General features: G+C 65.2%; 2 protein-coding genes across 2 annotated transcripts in view; one reads left to right on the top strand and one right to left on the bottom strand.

Annotated features, from left to right (window-relative positions):
• The window catches only part of TMEM79 (transmembrane protein 79), a 1,637-nt gene extending 1,349 nt beyond the window's left edge, over positions 1-288 (bottom strand). The window contains exon 1 of the mRNA XM_009891589.1: positions 1-288. Coding sequence (XP_009889891.1) covers positions 1-288 — 288 coding nt within the window.
• Positions 287-767, top strand: part of SMG5 (SMG5 nonsense mediated mRNA decay factor) — a 31,252-nt gene continuing 30,771 nt past the window's right edge. Inside the window, exon 1 of the mRNA XM_009891588.1 lies at positions 287-304. Within this exon, the coding sequence (XP_009889890.1) occupies positions 287-304 (18 nt within the window). The remainder of the gene's footprint in view (positions 305-767) is intronic.

Raw genomic sequence — 767 nt, 5'->3', positions numbered from 1 at the left:
CAGCCCGGGGTCTTCCTCATCTTCAGCCTCAGCTGGGGGGCAGGGGAGAGCAGCCTCCTCCGGGTCTTCGCGGCCCCCTTCAGGACTTGAGCGCCTCTTTGCCTCTGTGGGCTCCGGCTGGCCCGAGGCGCCGTGCTGGCACCGGTCCCACGGCAGGGTGGCATCAGGGTCCCCCAGGTGTTCATCTGGGGCTGGTGGCACCTCATCCAGGGGGGTGGCCAGGGCCACCTTTCCCAGCTCCAGCAAAGCCACCTCCTCAGGGGGCAGGATGGGGTCAGCGGCAGCCATGAGAGTGGCCGGCTCAGTACCGCTGGGGACTGGCGAGAAACCCCTGCGTTTTGGGGTGTCGAGAGGGGACTAGGTTCCCGTCCTTTCCGCCTCACCCTGCACAAGGAGCAAGGAGACAAATGAAAAAAAAAAAAACAGCAGAAATGAGAGGTTTGAGGTCATGCACACAGCTCCAGTTAGAACGTGGGGTGCAAATTGGCAGCCGCCACCCCTGAAGTCCCCCAGTATTAGGAGAAAGCAGAGCCCAGTGTCCCCGTGCCCTCCCCTGCCAGCCCTCCCAGCCCATGGCAGCGGGATCAGGGCACGTGGGCGCCATTGCCCAAAGCGGGGCGCCTGGTGAGCCCTGGGTGTGCGGGTCTGGCTGGGAATTGCTTCCCCACCCGGCCAAACATCCTGGGGGTTCTGGCTGGGCACGAGCCTCGTGACTCTAGCGAGCTGGACGCTGCCTGGCCGATGCAACCGCCTCCCCCCCCAGCTCC

This window comes from Charadrius vociferus, unplaced genomic scaffold, assembly GCF_000708025.1.
Source record: "Charadrius vociferus isolate BGI_N301 unplaced genomic scaffold, ASM70802v2 scaffold1089, whole genome shotgun sequence".
In the NCBI taxonomy this organism is placed as follows: Eukaryota; Metazoa; Chordata; class Aves; order Charadriiformes; family Charadriidae; genus Charadrius; species Charadrius vociferus.
The sequence above is the reverse complement of the archived record's forward strand: the minus strand, read 5'-3'. Positions and strand labels throughout refer to the sequence as shown.